The 19,942-nt window shown below is 40.7% G+C and overlaps 1 protein-coding gene across 4 annotated transcripts in view; it reads right to left on the minus strand.

Annotated features, from left to right (window-relative positions):
* Position 1: 1 nt before the first annotated feature.
* The window catches only part of VPS54 (VPS54 subunit of GARP complex), a 51,385-nt gene continuing 31,444 nt past the window's right edge, over positions 2 to 19,942 (minus strand). For all 4 annotated transcript variants that reach the window (XM_065059241.1, XM_065059243.1, XM_065059242.1 and 1 more), the window contains 11 exons: positions 18,620 to 18,749; positions 17,976 to 18,157; positions 16,994 to 17,106; positions 15,647 to 15,710; positions 13,365 to 13,470; positions 9,783 to 9,870; positions 8,130 to 8,251; positions 7,938 to 8,018; positions 4,249 to 4,356; positions 3,239 to 3,333; positions 2 to 1,288 (listed from right to left, as the gene is read on the minus strand). In XM_065059241.1, coding sequence (XP_064915313.1) covers positions 1,183 to 1,288; positions 3,239 to 3,333; positions 4,249 to 4,356; positions 7,938 to 8,018; positions 8,130 to 8,251; positions 9,783 to 9,870; positions 13,365 to 13,470; positions 15,647 to 15,710; positions 16,994 to 17,106; positions 17,976 to 18,157; positions 18,620 to 18,749 — 1,195 coding nt within the window. In that variant the 3' untranslated portion in view covers positions 2 to 1,182. The remainder of the gene's footprint in view (positions 1,289 to 3,238; positions 3,334 to 4,248; positions 4,357 to 7,937; positions 8,019 to 8,129; positions 8,252 to 9,782; positions 9,871 to 13,364; positions 13,471 to 15,646; positions 15,711 to 16,993; positions 17,107 to 17,975; positions 18,158 to 18,619; positions 18,750 to 19,942) is intronic.

A 19,942-nucleotide genomic window follows, 5' to 3' on the forward strand; every position in this document is an offset into this window, starting at 1 on the left:
CTGTGATTTTATAGCTTTATTTTGACTGACAATTAATGACATCTGTTATGCTAACAGATAAGCATGCCTGTCTGAAGAAACCATAGGCGCGCACACACACTGTAGTAGACCATTCCATCATACATAATCGGCACAAGGTTAGGCACTCGGACTATGGTTAGGTAAAGAGGTGTGAGGTGAAATACACAGGCACTTTTCCTTAGTACTGGCAGCATCCAGTCTTAAAAGGTAGTATTAAAAAACCTTTTCAATAAATTAATTTCAGTTGCACCTTCCTTAATGGCGTAATCTTTTATAAGCAGCCTAAAAACTTTATTTTCCTGCCCTGTTTATTGTGTCCTCTGTCTTTATACGCACCGCTTTTGTGTCTTTAGAACTCTGGAGCAATTGGCAAAGTCCTGAACTGCTCCCTGTCCTGACCCTGCTGCCAGGGGCGATGCCCCATCCTGGGTGGGTGACTGCAGGAAACCATCCCCACACCAGCCTTGTTGTTACCTTTGAATTCCACCAGAAGCCCACTGTTAAAATGATCATTTCACAACTCTGTCCTGTAGGTAATGGCTTCAGGGAGCTGACAGTTTGTTAGAAAAATCATCTCTTCAGATGGCAGTTTAGAGCCCAGCTGTGAGAAATCCCCTCAAACAGGACTGCTCCCTAACAAATCTGAATCCTATATGCCAGCAATCAAAAGACATTTATTTATATAAAGTTCTGTAAAAAAATAAATTTTAGAACAGCATAGTTTCATAGAGAAAAACATTTTCTACAGAGTTCCAACTGTAAGATTTTTATGTTGTACCATCATTAAATAAGGTAGGACACCATGTGAATTTCATTGCACTAGAAGAAATGCAAAGCATCTTTTTAATATAAAGATATACAGAGCATTCTAGACAACTACAGCTGTGTTACAGCTATGTGTTCTTTTGGATTTGGTCCAAAGAAACCTGAGTCTGTTTCCAGAGAGAATGAAAAAACATTGCACAGACAGCTGATCACTTGTTTCTTGCTGAAGGACACTGAAAAGATCACTCCCTGCAGCTCACTCTGAGTCTAGTTTCCCCAACTATCAATAGTGCCCTTTCTTGGGCTCTGGTCTTAAGTATTCACCTCACAGGCATCGTGCTGCTTAGAAGAAAGTCGGTCTGTTGTCAGAGCCAAGTGACTGCTCGCAGTGGATTATCACCTCTTCTGCTCCCAAATTTCAGCCATGTTTAGGTCTAAGTTGTTAAGGCCTTTCAGAGCTTGAAGGTTTCCAGTGTAAAAAGCTACATCTGAAGTAACCAGTCTGCAGCGAAACATAAAAACAAGATCAGCATCTGAACCTACTGCATCCATCTGGAGTAATCAGAAAAGCAGCCAGGGTTTGTCTATGGCTTGGGCACACAATTACAACAATAAATGTTGTAATACTAAGCCTGGATTAGATATTTTAAGTATCAGCTCAAAACTCAATGCTACAAAGGTGGTTTATTTTACAGGTACATACCATGGTTACTGCTAGGTGTAAAACTAGTTATAGGGAAAGGAGATCAAACAATAAGTTCAGAAAAGTCATCAGGAATTAGGCATCTAAAACTCCTGTTCTCTTGCTGTAATCCCAGGCTTCTCTAGACGTGAATTTAAAATATTAATTATTGCAACATTAACTTCTGTATTCTAGAAGGTTAACAGCAAAACAGTTATATTGCTTGTAACACTTTATACAGTTAAAATCCCTCATACATCGAAATGTATCTAAGGATAACAGAAACATGATCATGATATTTCTAGTTAGAAAGCAACAGGATGGATCAGTAAAAATTGTATTTTCATAGTTAAAAAAAAAATTAACCAGGATTCACAGGCCTGGTTTTTTACTGTTATTACAGAAACAAGCAGTCTAAAATAGGATGAAGATCAGGAAAGCAGGTTTAAAACTAGGTCAATGAAGACTGCTGGAACATCAGCAAGTGAAATCCAGCATTTGATGTTTCCCTTTTCAAAAGGCCCTGACGACACACTGTGGGAAAGCTGCGTTCTGAATTAAGTAACTGCTGCCATGAAGGAAACAAGACTTGGGCATCACTGTTTCTAGTGGCTGCTGAAACACTCCTGACAGCCAGGATGACTGTGCCGGGAAACGCACCACCAGCACATCACACCAACCCTCCTATCAAAAAGGGGTCCATTCAGGCCATCCACCCACAAGCACTGAGCAAACCCAAAGGAGCAGGAGGAAGACAGTGCAGCACACCATTCAGGACTAGAAACTCAAGGGTGAAACGCTCCCCAACGTGTTCTGAGTGCTGCAGCCCCACTCCAGGGAGCTTGTTGGCTTACAAATACATTACTAAGTACCAAAGGCAAGTGCATGTTGTCTTGTAAATACACCACAAGTACAGAAAACCATTCCAGGTAAACACACAGAGGACAAGGATAAATAAGCTTAAGCATAAACTGGACAGAAACAAAACCCTTCTTCGTTCTAGCAAGATTTGAAACATTTATAAACTTCCTCCTCCGGCTTCTTCAACCTAAGACAATGCCTTCTTGCATGTGGGTAGGCTGAGTGAATTTCACCCTTACTACACTTTAAATAAATAACCCTAGGTCATTAAGAAAGATTACAAGACTTATTGTTTCAGAGGACAATCCAACTTACAATGGGATTCAGCCTGCAAGAGGCTGCAGGCTTTCCCAGGAGGTGTGGGATGTTAGGCACAGCCCCTTAGGAGAGGGACCACTGACCTGGTTTGGTGATGGAAGGTTGGGCTGGGGCAGGAAAGAGGAAAAGCTCTGTCAGCATAATCTCTCTTTCAAGTCTAGTTCTGCTGTAAAAACAATTTCTGTATAGAAGCTGCCCATTGCACAGGAGAAATACCACTTTTTCCTATTTTTACTTTGCTAGCAGCATGAGTCATCATCCATGATTCAAAACTGCTTCATGAATCACGCAACTCTTGAGAATCAAACTGTGGCTACTGCTGTCACACAAAAAGAGAAAAAGCAATCTGCAAACTGAGGGAACCTACAGCAGGTTTCCAGTGGGACAATACCGAAATCACAATCTATTACCAGGCTCACTGCATTCCTGGTTACTACGGGAAAGGCACAAGTCATGTCCTTTTACTGTAAGAAAGCTCCAAATGGAACACAAAACACAAGAGCATGGCTGCATCTGCAATCACAACTTCCTTGCAGAAGACAAAGCGTCCTTATTTAAATTAAGCAGTAAAAAAGAAGTGCCCAAACGTACCCATTCAGAGGTCCTCCATCATTGACTACATTTAGGTGGGCCAGCTGCCTCTTCAGGTGAAGTTTGTAGCTTGCGTTAATTCGTAAAAACAACATCTAGAGGAAGCCACAGAACCAGAGTAAGGAACTATCCCCACACTTGCATCACTGCATACAGCGAGGAAATACACTGCAAACACCTTAAATCACCAATCTTCGGTTTTGGTTTTACAGTTCATGTGATTTTGCTTTCTGCCAGTCCTTCAGCCTCCTAATCTTTCTGGCCATTTACAATTTAACACACAAGACAGTATACAGCCTCACTTGTTATGTGTTGCACTTAGAGGACATGTTTGGAGCATGTATTTTTAATTCCCTGTTGTCTGAAGCATCTAGCAACTTGTATTAAGGCTAGAAGATAAACCCCTTCCCTGTACTATAACCACTTAAAGTATTTTCTCTAAGAGAAATAATGAAAAACAGTTTGAAAATACCATTTAATTTAGTGCAAAAGAGAAACTACAATTTAGTGCATTCAGTGACTATCAGTCCTTCCTGTCCTTAGATTTACGACTTTGCAGTAGCGATAACTGCAGCAAAATACTGAAAAAGCACATCTGGTACAGTCTGGCCGCATAATGCATTTGGGGACCTCCAGAAGGCACAAAGTTTGAACAGCATTACAGAAGAATTCCCCAAAAGGGCAGTACTTGAGCCCCAAAATGTTGCCCTTTGTGTAGAATTTCAGCACTAATTCATGAAGTGAAGATTCACCTCTCTAGACACTAAAATGCAGCTTAAAATCCTGGAATCAGACAGTTCTTTTTGTGTGTCTCATCGTTCTCCCTGCACGTCCAAACTCTTCCTTCAGTTCAGACTGAGCTGTCTGCATGACTGCTGCCAACCCCTTTAATGTGTGGGTTTTGCAAAGACTCAGTTTTTCCCCCCCCCAAAAGCAGAAGTCTCTCTCGTTACTGAGTTCATGTGCATTTGCAAGGGAGGTGTTACATGAATCTCAAAAATAACATTCACCTGAGTTTGCTCCTCAGGAAGCAGATCATATATAGCCTCATGCATCTTTGCCATTTGCTTGCAGATATTCCTGAAGCATGCTGAAGGAACAGGAGCCTTCACTTCATACTGCAAATGAAAACACAACCAGTTAGTCCTTTCTGCCACCTTCAATCCGTTTATAGAGAAGAATTTCCAACAGCCATCTGAAGCCCTTGATTGCTAATGACATCACAAATCATTCAGCATATCACAAATCAAAACGCCCACTGGGCATGATCTGTCTCAGCCAAGCACGAGCACAAAACAATCTTTTAGCAGTTCTTGCTTCACAAGCAAACAGTAACTTTCAAACCAGTATGAAATCTAAGGATTACCCAACTTCATCTACTCATCTTTGTTAGTTTGAATTGTTTCTCTTTGCTCATTATCTTTTGTTGGTTTCCATTACCCTACAAATTACAGATGCAAAGAGAATAACCACTGTGCCAGCTACACAGAGATACACACGCTATGTGACCTGCTAGCTGCCCTCTCCTTCAGATTTGTGTGAGTCAGTGACAGACAAGCAATGATGAATACACCCCTAAGTACTTAATGAGAGAAGAATACTTCTCTAAGATCACATATATCCAAATTTCTGAAGCAAGCAGGAAAGCAAAGCATAAAGAAACGGAAACATCTGAAAACTCAATATTGGCCACATAAAACTGCCGAAAACCCCACAAAAATGGGGCAGAAATACCTTGGAATCAAAGTAGGAAACATCCTTTCTCCTGGTGGCTGAGATCCAAGAAACAAGACACTGGAAACCACCAGATGGTAAGAGATTTGCTACAAAGGGAACAAAATCCTTACATCCCCATCCTCGACAGGGAAGATCAGAATGTGATTTCAGAAGCGCTTTGATAAACTGTCCCAGGAACACTGAAGCCAGCTCTTCAGCTCCTGGTGGAGAGGCTGTGCCAGCACAGGCCTGGCTTAAACACTGGCAGGTCACCTTTGGTTGGCTGACACCTCCCCAAAGGGCCTTGCACAACTCAGTGGAAGAACCAAATCATTATAACTAAATTCTTTACGAACACCTTGGAGGAGACACTCTCACACTAGTCTGACTTGTGAAAAGCAACAAAGCTTGCCTGAGTGTGAGAGAAAATAAAAAAGGGGGGGGAGTTTTGAGAAAGCATTTACAGAAAAGCCAAACCGATGGCTACTTCAGAGGTGAAGTAGCAGACAAATAGTGCTTACTGCTTCCAGGAGCCCTGCTCCCTGCACAGCATACAGGATTGTGCCTCAAGACACGAGAGTTGAGCAACAAATGATTTACAATTTACCAGCATGTTGTAAAGCCAAAGGGAACCGGCAAGCTGCAGTGATGGCTCTTGCATGGCTACAGGCAAATCAAACTCTTCATCGTGATGGGGGAAAAGCAACAGCACCAGAAAGAAACATGAGCTCCAGCCCTGTGAGGCACTGGCCATTTTTATCTTCAGCTAAGGTCAACAGTGTGTAATACCATGAGGGATCAGACAAAAATTTACAGCTCTTCGGAGCAAACAGTCACAAGACGACAAGCTCCAAGAGAAGCTAAGAACCCACGCTGGATTTTTTTTCTACGAACATTTATCCCTTTTTAAAAACCTACGCCTTTTTCAGTTGTTAATTATAGCCATGTTAAATACCCCCGGATCCTGTTTTATCTCCCTGCCAAAGTTCACAGACAGATGCTGGGAACTGTCCATGCTGCTGTGAAGCGCCCGCTGAGCGCAGGTCTCACTGCGGGACGGCAGCTCCTGTCCCACGCGGCTCCCTGCGGGAAATGCAAGATTAACTTGCCAATGTTACCCAAGAGCCAGGTCAATGTCCCTTCCACTGGACCAAATGGTTTGTCGCCTACAAAGCATGATTCTAGACTGCGCAGTATTTGTTTTTAAAGCATTCTGGACATGTGCCACTACAAAACTTGCTTGCTTACTCATTCAGATTTATACACTTTAAAGCAAATAACCACTTTATCCACAAGGCACTGAAATACTTGGACTCTCACAAAAATGTGTAACCCAAAGAACACGCTGACACGGCTGCACTGACATGCCCTGGTTTTATGTGCTTCACAGCCTTCAATGCCAAGATTTCATTATTTCAGGAACAAGATGAGCCAAATTATGCGGTATGTTAGGAATGGAGACACATTAACAAATAGTCTTGTCTCCTTTTCTCCTACATGGGCTGCACTCACATGAGCCAGGCACTGTCACCCAAGCCTTTAAGAGCTCTAAGGGATGGGAATATTCTCAGTTTATAACTTGTGCCAGCTCACAAAAGGAGAATGGGCTGTAAAGACGGAAGGACAGTGAGAGATGGATACTTAGTACCTATTATCAAGAATTAGAAACTGTGCTACTGGTTTGGTGTGGGCTAACTTGTTTACTATCAATAATCTAAATTCTTGCATTTGTCTTTTATTTTCAATACATAAGGGGTAAAGTGACCAAAAAGCCATGTTACTTCAGAGAACGGGTATTTTTGTGCGGGGCAAAAAAACCCAAATAAGTAGAACACTATTTGGATCTTTAGAAAAGGGCATAAACATGTTTTTAAAAGTATAAACACAACAGGGGGCAGGGATCCTAATTTAAATGCTTTGGGTATCTCCCCTCCTCCACCCCCCTTTTTGGTAACACTTAATTAGCCAAAGAAACAGATGAAAAGATAAAGCACAACATCAAATAAAGAATAACAGAAATGCTGCCTGTTACAGCCACCCCACTGCAGCCCCCATCAGCCTCTCCCCACCTTCTGCTCCACCAGGGACATTCTGTGCTTCCTAAGAGCTCTGACAAGGAGGGGTTGGCCATGGCCAGTCAATCAAGTCAGTAAAGAGTTAATTATTTTCTCTCATAAAACAGCTTCTTCCCCACCCCTCCTTTTTTTGAGCACATGAGATCCAAAGCAAAACACTAAGCTTTAAAAACTCATGAACTTCACCCATGAGACCTGTGGGCCCAGGAGGTCCCATCTCAGGGCAGTCTCAGTGTATTCCACCTCAAGATTAGTCAGAGACTGGATTCAGCCCAGGACCAACCTGGTCCCCTGATGAGTGTTAAAAAGAACAACAACAACAACAACAATAATCATCTAAGAGCATTTCATGGGACAGCTGTAGCGTTACTATGCAGCAGGAATTGCTAAGCACAGACCCCTAGCCCCAGCCAGGTCTGCAGCCCAACATAAGAGCTGGTCCTTCCCCTCCAAAAACTCTTCCTCCTCAGCAGTTTTTTGCTGTTTCCTCAGCTGCAGGAAATTACCACTCCCCACTTCCAAAGAGGCACCACAGGGAAGAGCAGGAAGCGGGAACTGGCTCAGCCTGGCTGCAGACAAGAGCTGTCAGTGGATAAAACTGCTAAGGGTAGGAGAGTACTTCAGTTTCCAAACACAGAGCATCTGCGCCAGCCAAAACATTCATAATACAGCTGAAGAGGTAAACAAAGAATATTTTTTCTGGGGGTGAAGGTGAATGACACCCAGGTGGCAAATGTTAACACAAACATTCACAAGTACAGCACAGAGCTCTGTGTTTATACAGTTTAAAGAAGTTCAAACAACTCCTGATTAGGAAAGTTTAAGATTCCATTTGAAACATCTAGACTGTATACAGTGAGACCTCCAATTGCTATTTAGAGTGTATAATTATTTCCATAAATCATTACCTTTGATAATAGTTTGTCGAATAAGCTATCCATTATGGCAACGAGCTTTGCTGAAATTTCAGCTATATGGTCATGATAATCCTGTAACAGAAGAAAGCAGGTTTTATTTACTATATAATAACATTCATATTCTTCAGAGCATAGTTGAAAAGCAGAACTTTGCGGTTAATTAGGAAATGCGAAAAGAATTACCTTCATAATGTGGTCAAAATGCCTGAGCATGCTAAACTGCTTTGGCTGCAGTCGAGCTTCAAAATGAGCCCTGATAATGGGAATGTAGTGTACAATTAGCTGTAGGCAACGTGAAGAAAGGGCTGTAAATCCAGAAGCAAGAGAGGGAGAGAAAAATAGCTTAATTATTAAACAGGAAGAGTCATTTTGTATAGACTGTATCTCCTTTAACATAACAGATCTGACACAATATTTGTTTCTGTTGGGAAACCCCATCCATTGAAGACACCAGGCTAACACCTGGCTATTCACACCCAGCTTCTGTAAGATACGGGATAAGGGACTAATTTTACGAGAGGCTTTAAGTGTCTACTTGACATTTTGAGCTCTGAGCACATGCAGACAGAGAGATCTCAAAAGACCTGACTCATCAGCTACCTAACCTCAGCAGCCACATTCTCAAGGAATCGCTACTTCTGCAGAAGGTGTACGTATAATAAACACTCTGTCCTGCCAGTGCTGAGCTGCCCAGAGCCAGCTCCTGGCAGGATTCTGAGACCTGAGCTTCTCCCATGTCCATCAGGTCCTGAGATGACAGCAGGACACATGCTGGTCACCACACTGGCCAATGTGGTGTACGCTTCTGAAGCAAAGACCTGTCCCAGATCACTTGTGTCTGCTCCTGTGGCCCTTGGTGGGGAAGCCTCTCAACTCATCTGCCTCAAGTTATTCCCTTTTAAAAAGGGAAACGCAGACTGGTCATCAGGATGTGCTGACACATGAGAACTGCAAGGTCAAACTCCTGCTCAACCTACCACCAAAGGCTCTTAATTTCAGGAGACTGTTTAAAACTAGGGGTCTTGAGTAGCATGTTAGACTTTTCTGTAGCACAGAACTGGACACCTAGCTCTCCCCAGCTTTTCAGAGCAGCTGAAGCAGTCCGGGCAGGTAGCTTGGGGGCTGGCAATTCAGCTAAACAGCTGTACACTGGAAATGAGGAACTCTAAAGCCTAAATCATAGTTTGGATTCAGCACAGAGACACAGAGCCCTAAGTTACCTGACTGTGCCAGGACACTCGGCCACACAGAGACTAATCTTTGACTCGGAGCCACCCACAGGAATAATTTCGCGCATTACTGACACGCAGTTATAACCCGCGGGAGCTGTGTGTGGACACGGCATTGCAGAATACAGCACCATAGGGCAGACAGGACAGCACAGCTCAGCAAAATGCCCAGGGAGACAGGGTCTGGCTGCATTCCTCTACTTACGTACCTCCCATCTCAAGATCTGAACACTAAGCAGCTCCCAAGCATGCCAGCATCACCACTTATAAAGTAACTGCACCTTCCCACAATCAAAAGATTTTTGTGGAAAACTTCCTAGTCTGCATATTTGTTCTGATGTTTCCTTCAAGTGACACAGTCAAGCTTTACGTTTAAAGTGATCCAGTAGACAGCAAAGGAATGTGATGGATTTCAGTGCACCCCTTAATCAGACAATTCACTGGCTTTTATACATTTTAACCCCTAACCAGCAAGATCTTATCACCCTCTGTGTTCCATACATGGCACCGCAACACAAACATAGCTTATATATGTTTAGGTGTTGTTTTTGTTTCTTTTTCTTTTTTCTTGGATAAGCTTTGGCATTTTAAATATAGAAATGCATACCTAGGTTTTTTGTAGTGATTGTTTTCAAACCAACAACTTGTAATGCACCAGCTCCAAGCACTAGTTGGCAACTTCTAGAGTTGAAATACTGTAAGAAAAAGATAGTGGAAATTTATGCTGACTCTTTAACAACTACACATAACCACAGTTTAGAAATACCATCAATAGAATTCCACAAGATTAAGCAGATTATTACAAAATAAAAGAAGGCCAGTACCAGGGTTTCCACATACTCCTTGCTACAGAGGAGTCCAGGACTCCTAACTAATAAGACAAAAGGAACTTTTTCCCCACTTGCAGTAGTCACTGGCCCATACTATTTTTTTGACCCAGTTTATGCCAAAGCACTCAAGGCAGTGTTTCAGCACAGGGAAGCAGAGATACTGTTGTTAAAAACACAGGGGCTCAGTGATTTCAATTCAGGGACTTATTTCTGCTTCTCTATGAGACCTTTGGGTGAGGCCTCTCTCAGTGTAAAAGTAGACTTGCGATGTTCAGCCTTACTTTGAAAGTTGTACACAAGAATGGCTTTATACTAGAAATACATAAAATGTACTTCACAAACCAGAGCCTTGGGTGGAGTGAAGGGTAAGGATCTCACTAGTGCTGCTGAGTAGACAAGTGCAATATGAGGATGGAAATTATCAAAAGAATAAGTTTCTGCTTTGGCTTTAGACCTTCCCCACCGTGGATGTTAAAGAAAACTTGAAAGCACTAAAACTCTCTGCTGCTGAAGTGGCTGAATCTGTATTTCTAACACTATAAAATACTGAGATTAAGAAATGGCACACAGATGATGATAAGCCATGTTAAAAAACAATTCTGTAAGATTTCCAGGTATAGTGGATGACTCATGACAATCTTCCTAGCTTAGCTCCAGAAGAAAATAAGTTATCACTAAATGCACACAGGCCAGCAAGGTCTCTGGACAGTAAGACAGTTCCTGTTAGCATAGTCTGTCTTATTGTGGAATTCTGGTCCACCACTCAGCTTGAGACACCAGAAATTCTAGACTGGCTTAGATGATGCAGTAGAGACAGCAGAGCCATTGCTGCTGTCCCCGATTCCTGCTCTGAATGGAGAGAAGTGCCAGGGCTCATGTCTGAGCAGAACTGTCCTGGGGTAGAACTTGGGAGACAAAATCTACAGAGAGCTGACCCTTTCTTTTACACCCAAAGAAAGATTCACAAAGAATTGTGATGAGGTTGCCCTTGCAGCTTGTGTCTGCAACACAGGAAATTTTCATTCACATAGAGCTTCTCTTTTGTGGGACCACAATCCCGCTTTGTGGGTCTTGCTCCATGATAACGTTAAGAACAAACTGAAAATTTCAACCCCCCTTGAGTAAAAATAGTAAAAATTGTTCTGTCTATTAGCTGGAGTAAGTCACAAAACTAAGGAGCAGAGAGGACATGCTGTGAGCACTGCAAACCACTCTGCCAGTGTGGTGTATCCAAGGCCAGAAAAGCAAACCAGACCTAGTGCCACAACTGAACCTGAGCTACATGTGGCCCCAACCTGTGAGAGGCATAATCTGCTCTGCTCTCAGACAGCAGTCAGGATCCAAAACTGTCTGATATTCAAACACCAGGACCTTTTCTTGTGCCTCCTGGTGGACTTCAGGAGTAGACCCACTAAACAGACAGATATATCCTACACAGCCTAAAGCTGCTCTGAGGTATTTAGCTCAGGTTAGCACCAACTGATAGACTGCACATCAGACCATTAAAAACATGCTCTATAAAGGATGATAGGCACTTGTACTCTTCCCCTGCCTTTTGTAGCTACTACTGTTACCAGATGGCCTGTTGCAGACAAAGCAGCAAGGAAGCAGCATTCCCAAAACATCAAAAGAGCAATACCCCCTCCTTGTGACTGCTTGGAGGAAAGCATTTCTGCATTCTGGCACCATGGCTGCCTACCTTCTCTTACCTGCACCAGCTAAATGACTCCAGTAATTACAAAGCTGTTTTCCTTCATACACAGGTGTCACTTCATTCTGGTTGCAGCCACAGTTCAAAATGGCCTGGAATTTCATTACCAGGGAACACTTTGCAGCTTCCATTACAATAAAGACTAGCTCTCGCTACCTTCAAAATTTGCTAGCTCTGACAGCTGTCAACCTGCAAGGACACCTTGGGTGGCTCTTGTTCTGTTCAAAATGTAATAAATGAGCTTTTGTTTTTGCTAGCTGCTCTTGTAATCTCTCCAACTGACGGCACCTTGCTGTCAGACAGGAAATGCAATAATTTAACTGCATGTGACAAGTGAATATCAAGGAATAAAACACAAATTATATAGAGCTAGACAGAACAAGATATGATAGGGAGAGAGAAGTAACACAGAGATGCAAATCTGGCCAAGTTTAAAGCATCTACTGCTATTCTACCTGCAAAAAAGTTGCTGTAAGACCTGAGTGAAGCAGCAGCTGGAGAACAAGAGGTGAAAAGGGGCATTCCCAGTTCCAGACTGACTGCTTTGCCTTGGATAGTGCCTTCAAAGCAGAAGGTTTGTGGATGAATCTGAATGATGACTGCAGGGAGGAGTGTTCCTGCATCCAGTTATTCAGGTAAGAATCACCAACAGGAAGATTATTTAAAAGTCCATCTTCAAGGCTGTGTTTCCCTTATTCTGTCCCCCATCTTACATAAAATACACTTTCGGAGAGTAGAATCTGTTCATCTTTTACAGATTATGCCTATGTTTAGAACTCTAATACCAGACATAACCTTTGTAGGCAGCAGAGACACATGTGAAAACCTTCAAATAAATTAACTGCTAGGCTTTGGAGCATACATATATATATATATATATATATAATATATATATATATTATATATATATATATATAATATATATATATATTATATATATATATATATATATAAAATATATATATATTTTATATATATATATATATATATATATATATATATATATATATATATATATATATATATATATATATATATATATATATATATATATATGACAGTTTCAAGATGCATTCATGTGCTCCTTTTACTATTGCTTACTTCTATTACCTTGCAGTATCTGTGCTTTACCGAGTTTGCACTTCCCTAGCGAGAAATAAATGACAAAAAGGTCCTGGTCTTCCATCATCTTTACATTTACAACAGAAGCTTCATCTCACACTATTTTTCTTGCTTCTGCTGACTATACCTCTACTGACTTGTAAAAAAATAAGGGATTAATTTCCTTCCTGTACATAGATATATCTCTGTGGCATCTGAGATCAAATTGCTTTTTCTTCAGAAGCATTAATCCTACACCCAGCCTGAAGGACAGGCAGCTGTGACAAACACTGCTAGATGGGATTTTCAATACTCCAGCTAAAGAAAAGGAAAGACAGCCTTCCCAAAGTTAATTCACACAAACTGCATCTTTAATGCCCTTAGCTTAAAAGGCTACCTTATGGCACAGTAACAAACACAATCATTTCTAGACAATTGATATCATTTATATGAAATCGGAAAAGCACATGAAGCATTACAGAGAATAAGACATTTTCTCCACCTTAAATACTCCCAGTGAGCACAGATGGTACATTTGGAGTCATACCTTCAGTAAATCAGACAGGCGGGTAAGCATGTCAGTGGTGATGGAAGGAATGTTATCCACACACTGGCAATACTCGAGGATTATTCTTATTAACAGCAATACTGTCCTACAAGAGAGGAAACAGCCAAATATGTCATCTCAGTGCACAGAATATGCTGGGAAAAAAATCAAACACAGGACACTCATGTTGATAGAAAGCTACCTAATGCTAAAGATTACAGCATTAAATAAACCCATCACATGATCTGAAGTAGAAGTAAAACATCAAAGAAGATATACATAAAGATGGTTATAAAGAATACCTATTCCACAGGATGGCGCATGGAAAAAGTACTTAACTTATGAGAGAAAAATCTCTCAGGTTGATTGGTATAACTTATTAATTTCCAAAAAAGCTACTGTGGAACTAGAAGTCTCCATACAGATGTTGGCAGGGGACAAAAAATACAAAGCTCTTATCTTATACTACTGTATAATTCTGGCCAACTTTGAGCAAGTATAAAAATCCACTGAATGTAGACAACCACCACCACTGGAAAGAATGAATGCTAAGGAGTCACAAAAAGAGAAGGCAGCTGTGAAGAGACAGTATCAAATACTCAAAGATGCTCAACACCCGTAATTTCTCCTGAATTCTGCAGGCACTGGAGCCTCTGGGAGCTACTGGATCAAACTAGGAAGGCTTCAGGAGGTATGCTCCTTTGAATTCATATACAAAAACAACAGGAAAACTAAGGCAATATCTAATGTTGAGAGTAGATATTCTAACATTTCAAAAACTTAAATCTCTTTTTTCCTTTAGGCAGTAGAGTGCAGAAAGATGATGAGCAATCAACTGCAAATAAACACCTGGAGAATTTTTGGGGAACATCAAAGCTTTTTTTCATTAATGCATTTTATTTGCTTAAATACAATGAAACTGTATGTAGAAGTGTGTAGAACTGAAACAAATATTTGCACCAACATGAAGCTAACATTGCTTCATAGAGGTAAATATAACAAGTTTCAAACAGGCAGAGGTGGATTATCAAACACATCATCTATTAAGTAAATTTTATTCCTTAAACCATGTTCAAATACTCCTGTTCAACCTGAAATGCTCTTTTACAGTGATACCATCTGGCTGGCACCAAAGTTCTGAGCCATCAACTTACATTCCAATTGAACAATAATGCACCACCATGAAGCAACTCCTAAAATGACTGCTGGTCAAAGACATTATGTAAATCAGAACTTTTAAATTTGGGCTAAACTGATGTTAGAACTCTGGGGAGGGAGATCTTCCAAGTTTTATTCCCTCCTCAAAAACACTCTGATGCATATTTAATGCTTAAGTCTCACAGTCTTTGGACACATAGCTGCTCCTAAATGAAAGTGGTATGTGAGTATCACATATTTTAAAATGTCTTTGATACAACCAGCTTTAAGAAACTACTTTCCAATCCAGAGCAATCGGGATACCAAGAAACAGCATGTGCAGCTTCTGAGAAAGCCCGTAACTTATCTCTTATTCTGAATAAGTAATCATTCTGTAGTGGACTCATGTATTTTGGGGTTGTTCAGCCTGGAGAAGAGAAGGCTCCAGGGAGACCTTATTGTGGCCTTTCAACACTTAAAGGGGCCTGTAAGAAAGATGAGGACAAACTCTTTAGTAGGGCCTGTTGTGATAGAAGAAGGGGAATGGTTTTAAACTAAAGGAGGGGAGATTCAGACTAGTCAAAAGGAAGAAATTTTTTAGAATGAGGGTGGTGAAACACTGTCCCAGGTTGCCCAGAGAGGTGGTAGATGCCCCATCCCTGGAGACATCCCAGGCCAGGCTGGACGGGGCTCTGAGCAACCTGGTCTGGTGAAGATGTCCCTGCTCATGGCAGGGGGATGGACCAGATGAGCTTTGGAGGTCCCTTCCAACCCAAACTATTCTATGGTTCTATGATTTTTGCCAGAGATAACCTCTAATACAAGAAATAACAAGTGTGCTGTGAAGACAAACCTGTATTTTCATGACTCTGTGTTTTCATTAAATAATTGAGAAAAAAAAAATTCAAATGAAACCATAAATTTCAGCCTAGTCATTTATACAAGAAACAGCACGTTAATGGACAGAAGAGCTTGCAATGTCTTATAACTGTTTGGGAACTAAAGAGAAAGTAGTCTGTAGTAAGGAGAAGGTTGGGGTTTTTTTTAATTTAAATAAGATTGATAAAGCTTTTAGTATTCATCACAGTTCTATTCAAAAGCTCTTGCCAACTAACCCACTGCTAATAGAAAAGAGTATGTCTTACCCAACTGTTGCATATTTTTGTCCTTCAACAATAAGGAATTCAGCTGGCTTTCTTTCTTCAGTAGCTAGACATTGTAGCAAAAAAAGGAAGAGATGAGTTGAACTGAAAAGTACCACCAAAAAAAAGCTTATTTCTAAAAATTTAGTGTTCATTTGCTAAGGCTTGAATAAAATCACAATCAATCTTTGGAACACTGCTCTCTTTTACGATATTTTTTTATGCAGTTGGCCACTCATCATAATTATTACCAACTGTAAAGTTACTTCATTATCTGCTGGGATTTTAGATCAAAATCCTCTTAAGTTCCACAGTTACTATGGACCTAGAAATTTCAAATACAACAAGTTACAAACAGAAGAAGAAAAGAAGAAAAAAGTCACTAGGTTTTCTAATCTACATTCTCAAATTATTTGCTGTTTACATTAATGTTTCAGCTTCAAACCACTTCTTCCTCAGGCTTCATAGTAGAAGCTCTTACTAATGCATTTCTTCATGCTAAAATTGATGCCACCAGTTTCCTATCTTCCTGAAGGAAGCTGAAAGAGCTTCCTTTAAGAGCAGTGGTCAATTGAGGGTATTTTGGTGTCATGTTCCATAATTGGAGTGATTATTGCCTAACGTGCTCTCCATCTCTACTATATTCCTTTTGGGGGGGTTGAGGTTTCTCCATTGTGAATCTACTGTATTTTCTTCCTTCTTATCTGTTGTCATTTTCTTTCCCCTCCATGTATGTTTTCTTCCTCTTCTAGCTGTTCACACAGATTCATTGCTGCAATACTGCATGAATATCCCCAAACACATTATGCATTTCCATTTTGTGCATGGGGAAATGGGGCATGAGGAGGTAAAAAAGTGGCTTGTCTGAGGGCAAATGAGGTTTCTGTGGCAACGTAAATAATGGAATGCACATGAGTTTTCAATTCCATGAGCAGCCATATGTCGTGCTGCCTCTCATTTGAACAACTGGCAGATGAAGAAGTGGGAAGGAGCGAGGAGGGCTGAACACATGCATGTGCAACACTTCAGTGGTATGTTCTGAGGAAAGATTTAGTCTGTGCAAAGACCGTAAGCCACTACACTGGGAATACTCATATAAAATAAGTAGCTCCCTCCCTGTGATAATACTTAAATGAGTTCTCAAAAAATAAATAAATCTTTTAAGGTAAGCACAAGAAGTTTCAACACCAGTAAACAAAGGAAAAAAAAAAAAGTATCAACTTCCTTCTGATGCCCCCAGAAGGCAGGGAGCAAGCACAGATCAAGAGTGACAGAGTATGTCCTTCAACATTCAACAGCAGCATTTGCTGATAATACATTCAGTTAACATCAGGACTGCTAGATACATACCTGCTGGTTTTTTTTCAGGGAGAGAAATTCTGCCATCTGACACCGAATCGACAAGATCCTGAAACTCGGCAGGAACTTCAGCTTGCTTCCAGCGCTCGTTGTCCAAGAGCAGGCTAGTTAGAAACACAAAAGAGAGGAGGCTAAGAAAATGAAATTCTTCTGCCTGTAATTCTGTGGAATCAAGACTAACATTATGTTATTCATCTTCATTAGAAAGAAGTGCCCAATAACTGGCAGTAGCAAAACAGAAGATCTCACCATTTATTCATTGAATTTATCACAAAGGACAAAAGATAACACTAGGCAATAAAGGTCCTTACAAGATCACTGCCACAGAAGTAACATGTAAATACAAGAATTTTAAGAGCTTTTGATGGACGAGAGCAAAAAGACTTGATGTATATTACTGGGAAGGCTGTTCCCAAGTGCAACGAAACTCTTTCAATGGTTGTTTTTGAAGGGGTTTTGGGTTGTTTGTTGTTGTTGTGGTGAGGATTTTTAGTGTCTTTTTTGTTTGTGTTTTTTTGGGGTTTGTTTTGTTTGTGTGATGCTGTTTTGTTTAAAAAAACCCCAAACAAACAACAACAAAAACCACAACACAACCCCCCCCCCCCAAAAAAAAAACAAAACAAAAAACTAACCACAAACAAAAAACACCCCACAAAACACAGTTGAGAGTCAATTATCCTGAAGTTACTTAACCCGAGACAAAATCCTGCCCTTCAATGTCATTTCTGGGTATATCCTGTAGCTGTTACTGTCCTTATTAACTGCAGAACAACCTCGTTTGAAGAAATTAACTTACAGAAACAGTAAACATCTAAACCAATTTAAAACAATGGGTTTTAATACAGCTTTTTTTACCCCCTGCTCTTAAGTACAACTGGCTTACTAGTGTTCTAGGCAACAGAACGTGTTTGCCTGGCTTATAATTGATAAAATTATTCATGTAACAACATGAAGGTTTTCTACCCAGAGATACCTTAGTTTTGTCTTCCTCTCCTCATGGAATCTGTTCACAAATCTATTGGCTTGACTCTGAAGTGCTCCTCGCAAGGACATACTTTTGCGGCCACAGATCTGCTCAGTATCCAAGATAAAGCCTTCCATCAAGCGAGAAAGAGCAACAAACTCAGTGGAATTCAGCTTCTCTAGGAAGCCATCCTATATGAAAGGAAAACCACTGTAAGACGACATAACACCACAAAAATTCAGAGATGTAAAGAAATAATCAGCCAGCATGTCTGAGGGCTTCTAGTATTTTAAGAAGCACATTATTTAACCCTGCATGGGACAGAGAAGGCATATTGCAGTGCAAGCAGCTATCTTGTCATAGATACATATTCTCTGCATGGATCTCCAAAGACAGCAAGTCAAAATATTAAAAAGGGGTATTAAAAAAAAAAAAAAGGTAGCAGAAACCCACATTGCTTTAAAAATGACATGATATGTTAATGCCTGTGTGCTGTGGGCATTAATTAACATCAAGTGGCCGTGGCAGCAGGAAGAGTTACTTAATTTCAGTTGAGAATGCCGGTTCAGAAGTCTCACTCATTAAATCAGTAACTTGGAGTAAATCCTCATTAAGGATGAGATACCAAGAGCAGTCTGACCCAAGCACCTTACCTTTGCTCTTGCCATAAGGAACTTGACTGAACGATCGTGGCAGATATCAGAGGCATTATAAAGCAACTCTTGAATATTGTTTGCCAGCCTGACCAGTTCCAGGTCAGTCAGCTTCATGTCATCGCTGATCCTACGAATGACAGAACCAGTTGGTTGAGCATAAATTTATACATATATATATATGCATATAAAAAAGCATTTCTGCTCACAGATTGAAGAAGGAAAGAGCCTTGCAGCAACTGTCAAATGCACTCAGTTAACAACCAAAGTCACTTTGTACAGATGGCATCTCCTAAGCTGCTGTCAATGTCATGTCAGTCCCGCTAACAAAAAAACGCACAACTGCACATCCTTATATTTTGTTTCAAATTCACATTCTGATTGCCATTAATGGCTTAAGAGTAAACATGATATGGCCATTACTAATACAACAAATATTATTAACATTTATAGAGCTAAAATTTACTCAGCTCCCGTAACACTTGAGCATCACAAGAGGTGACAGATAAAACAACATTTTTCTTCCAGTGCAAGTGTAAGGCCTAGCGTAAGTGATCTGCACTCCTCACCACCTTGTTCTATAGACTGTCATTCTAGTAGCTCTCTAGACTTCAGGTTCCTAAGCTGGTCCTTTTTTAAAAACTTTCTGTGATTTGTCACTGTTTAGAGGCTACTGCATAGCACAGTTCTGCCATTCCTGTAATTAGTTAAGATAACAATCTTCTGGTCCAGCGTGGCTGCTCAAAAGGAGCATACTGACAGTATGAAAGGAGAGAGAAAACACCGGATGCTACAGAGCAGCAACTGGACTAATATTGCTGTAACACTGTAATTTTATTAGCCTGCTCCAAACACAGAGCAGAGGTGCAAAGGAAAGCAGAAGAGGGATGAAGCAAGTTCATTTTAGAACAAAATTATGCAACCAGCCTCGGAAACAACTTTATTGCTCCAGAGCACTAGCTGTGTGGTGTATTTTTAGCCAACTTGGCAAAATGCTGCAGACCAGTCTGAATCCAACCCCCTTCTTCTCTGCTCCTCACTGTAACCTCCCTGGACTCCTCTTCACATTGCATTTCTCTTCCAGCGTACAACAGATGTTTGGACATACATAGACCTGAATTTGTTTTACGTGTAGCATATTTATTTTATATCTATCTTCTTTGGCCAGTATCGGGATTTGAAGGGGGCAGGTGCCTATCAAAACTGACAGTTGCTCAAACACAAAAGCACGGAGACATGAGTACCAATCCTCTAGAGCGATCAGGCCACTTTGCTATCTTCCATCTTTCAGCAGGGCAACAAGTGCTATTTCAATTTTGCTTC

Source organism: Columba livia, chromosome 3 (assembly GCF_036013475.1).
Source record: "Columba livia isolate bColLiv1 breed racing homer chromosome 3, bColLiv1.pat.W.v2, whole genome shotgun sequence".
Classification (NCBI taxonomy): domain Eukaryota; kingdom Metazoa; phylum Chordata; class Aves; order Columbiformes; family Columbidae; genus Columba; species Columba livia.